Source organism: Theobroma cacao, chromosome 4, assembly GCF_053813885.1.
Source record: "Theobroma cacao isolate CCN51 chromosome 4, ASM5381388v1, whole genome shotgun sequence".
NCBI lineage: Eukaryota > Viridiplantae > Streptophyta > Magnoliopsida > Malvales > Malvaceae > Theobroma > Theobroma cacao.
This window is the reverse complement of record NC_142642.1, coordinates 5,602,551-5,606,378: the sequence shown is the minus strand read 5'-3', so window position 1 is coordinate 5,606,378 and position 3,828 is coordinate 5,602,551. Positions and strand designations below refer to the sequence as shown.

At 35.1% G+C, this 3,828-nt stretch overlaps 1 protein-coding gene across 1 annotated transcript; it reads left to right on the top strand.

Annotated features, from left to right (window-relative positions):
* Window positions 1-310: 310 nt before the first annotated feature.
* Window positions 311-1,599, top strand: LOC148763091 (uncharacterized). The gene is made up of 3 exons (XM_088805732.1): window positions 311-376; window positions 721-855; window positions 1,273-1,599. Exons 1-3 carry the CDS (start codon window positions 311-313, stop codon window positions 1,597-1,599), a joined length of 528 nt encoding a protein of 175 aa, XP_088661858.1.
* The last annotated feature ends 2,229 nt before the right edge of the window (window positions 1,600-3,828 follow it).

The window sequence follows — 3,828 nt, the reverse complement described above, 5'->3', positions numbered from 1 at the left end:
ATTTGCTCCAAGTCTTTAAGCTCTCTATCTATGTGATTGAGAAAATTGAAAGAATGTTCAATAATTTCTTATGGGGAGGTTCAACAGGCACTAGACACATTCATTGGGGTTGGTGGCAAAAGACCACTCTTCCATCCAATGAGGGAGGATTGGACATTCACAGCCTAGGTGATGTGTTTGAGGCATTTAGCATGAAGCTTTGGTGGAGGTTTATGTCCTGTAACAACATTTGGATGCGATTTATGTAGACTAAATATTGTACTGGCAAAATTATGAGGTATGTTTAGCCGAAACTTCATGATTCACAAACATGGAAATGGATGGTTGCCAATTTGCCCAACCACAGAGCAATACACTAGATGGCGGATTGGTAAGGGTGAGTTATTCTTCTGGCCTGATTGTTGGATGGGTGAAACTCCCTTGGTTAATCGTTTTCCATCATTTGTTTCATCGATGTCGAGAGTCTCCTATTTCTATGAGGATGGAAAATGGAATGTGGATAAGTTGAACAATATGTTGCAGGAGGATGTTTAAATGGAAATTCTAAAAATTTCGATAGATCCTTCTAGTGATGATAGGGTGTATTGGGTGCCAACCTCGGATGGGCAATTCAATACTAAGTCCGCTTGGGAGATGATTCGACAACGCCAATCGGTAAATTAAGTGTTCAATTTAATTTGGCATAAAAGCATTCCTTTAACTATCTTTTTTTTCCTTTAGAGGTTGTTACAAGATTGGATCCTAGTTGACATGCGATTGAAAACCAAAGGATTCCAGTTAGTTTCTAAATGCCAACATTGCAATTCAGAAGAGTCTTTCTTGCATGTCATGCTGGAATGCCCAATTGCTACACAGGTTTGGAATTATTTTACAAAATTTTTCCAAATCAACATAACTCATCCCCAGAATGTTTATCAAATTATATGGGCATGGTGGTTCTCTAGTGATTATACGAAAAAAGGACACATATGCACGTTAATGCCTTTATTTATTTTTTGGTTCTTATGGGTTGAAAGGAATGATGCGAAACATAGGAACCTTGGTATGTATCCTAATAGAGTGGTGTGGAGAGTACTCAAACTTATCCACCAATTATTTCATGGGAGGTAATTCCACTGGTGGCAATGGAGGGGAGATCTACAGATTGCTTAGGCATGGGGTCCAATATTTCAGCAAGTAGCCCCACATCCACCAAAAATATTCTTTTGGCATAAACCATCAGTAGGTGAGTTTAAGTTGAATGTTGATGGGACTTTCAAGCATAATTTTCAGAATGCTGTTGGAGGAGGACTTTTTCGAGATCATACAAGTACCATGATTTTTGGATTTTCTGAAAAATTTGGACTGTGTGATTCATTACAGGCAGAGTTAATGGCACTACATAGGGGATTACTTTTGTGTATTGAGTACAATGTTACTAGACTTTGGATAGAAATGGATGCAAAAGTAGTGGTACACATGATAAATGAGGGTCATCAGGGATCTTATAGGACTCGGTATTTGCTTGCTTCCATTCGCAGATCCTTGAGTGGTATATCTTTTCAGATTTCGTACATCCATAGAGAAGGAAACCAGGCAGCAGACCATCTTTCAAATTAGGGGCATACGCACCAGAACTTACAGGTATTTTCACAAGCAAAAGGTCAGCTTAAAGGTATTCCTAGATTAGATAAAGTTAGTTTACCTTATGTTCGCTTCAAATGAATGTAAAGGAGTAGTGCTCTTAATTTATTTTTCTTCTTTTGTTTTTCACATAGATTTTTGTAATATGGAAGTGTTTCAATTTTATGACGATGGTAAAAATTATGGTCATAAAATGAAACACTCCACTCTAGGTGCTTTTCTTATTTTCATTTCCTGTTTTAAATTTTATTTTAGTTTATTGTCTCAATGTAATAGTAAGGAATATTTGTTTTACCATAGCATCAAAATTTATGCACGTAAAATGGTTTTCCTTACTCTAGGTGCTTCTCCGAAACTTTTTTATGATCATGTAATTTGGAGGTATGGTTTAGGTCCCCCTCATTTGTACTTTTTATTTCGTAATTAATAAAATTTAATAGGGTAGTTGGGCCCTGCATGAATTTCTAGCATAAAAAAAAGAGCATAGAGATCACCCATTTTCCTTTATATGTGGCTAGAGAGAATTCATTCTTCAAGAATTGTTCCTCATTGCTCTAGCACACCTACAAGAGACATTTTTATTTGATTTTTGGTATCCAAATTGTTTTAGATCCTTGAAAGTTAGTCTCGTTGCATAAAGTTCCTTTTGGAACCCACACTTGTCTAAATTTATAAGGTAAACATTTTTTAATTGGACAAGTGTATGAATAATAAATAAAAAATGTGCAATGATTGCATTTGGTCATTTTGGAAGATGAGGAATTCATGAAAGCCTTTTCTTTCTTATTTAATAAATCTTCAAATTTTCTCTTCACATCAAAATTTCCTTTTTCCAAAATATCAATTTTCTTTTGGTAAGCATCAAAATCCTTTTCCAAATTTTCATTTTCTTTTTCCAAGTAAATTTTTGCTTTCATCAAAAATTCATTTTCAACATCGAATATGGAAATAATTTTTTGGGCTTCATATTCATTTTCTCAAACTAAAATGCTAAATCCTTAAAAGCATCATGCAATTCATGAAAAGCATATGAATTAAGTTCACAAGATGATGACATTACCTTTATCTCTTCAAGAGCCATGAGGCATAATTCAATTTGATTTGAGGATTCATCTTCACTTGATTTCTTGTCCACATTTGCCATGTTGCTTGTTGAACATTGATTCTCGCAGGAGTTGTATTCCAATTTCTTTTGCATATTTGTTTCTCCAATTCTAATTTTTGCCAAATTTCCTTAGAACTTTTACACATGAACACTTTATCATATTCTCTATAATCAAGTGCATAAATGAGAGTGTGCATGACCTTAGAGTTCATTTGTACTCTCCTAATTTCAACTTCAGTCCACTTATTTCTATCTTTGGGAGTTTTCTCATCATTTACTGAATTTGTAATCATAGGAATGAAAGGACTATCGGTAATGACATACCATAACTCATAGTCATAAGCCTTAACATAAATGGACATTTTAGTACTCCAATAACGGTAATTTGAGCCAACAAATAGAGATGGTCTTTTGTTGATTTTCCCTCAGCAACTATGGATTTTGAAGAGCCATTTGGATCTTTCTAAAGGTGTTGACCTTAATAATAGGGGTTAGGCTCTAATACTACTTGTTGGTCCCAAGTAAATGTGCTAGACGGGGGTGAATAACACTTTTTGGCTCTTACGAAAATTGACTTCTAATTGGGGACAAATGCAAGATAAAAGAAAGATTTAAGGACGAATGAAAAACTAAAATAGAGCAGACAATCACACAAGAATTTATAGTGGTTCGGTCCAAGACTTACATTTACTACCTTGATTGTTTAACCAAGGATTTTCCAAACCAATCACTATGAACGGTGAATCACTATGAACGGTGAAATTCACAAGCTTTCACCAAGCTTTCACCAAGCTTTACAATGGCTTTTACCAGGCTCTGCCAAAACCTTTCACAATGGCTTTTACCAGGATCAACCAAAACCCAACAACTAATTTTTCTAGGCTAACTTAGAACCTATACGCTCAATCAAGTAATCCAAGCTTGAATAAATTCCCTTAGAGTGTGCGAGACACTCTAAGCATAGAAGATGAAGGAAAGATGAAGTACAATTGATCACCTAGCTGATCTAAGATGTACAAAGCTAAGCTCAAATACTTTTTCAAAGAGTAGGAGTGAAATACAAGTGAAAAAAGAAGGTTTTTGGTCTTCTAAGCTCAAAA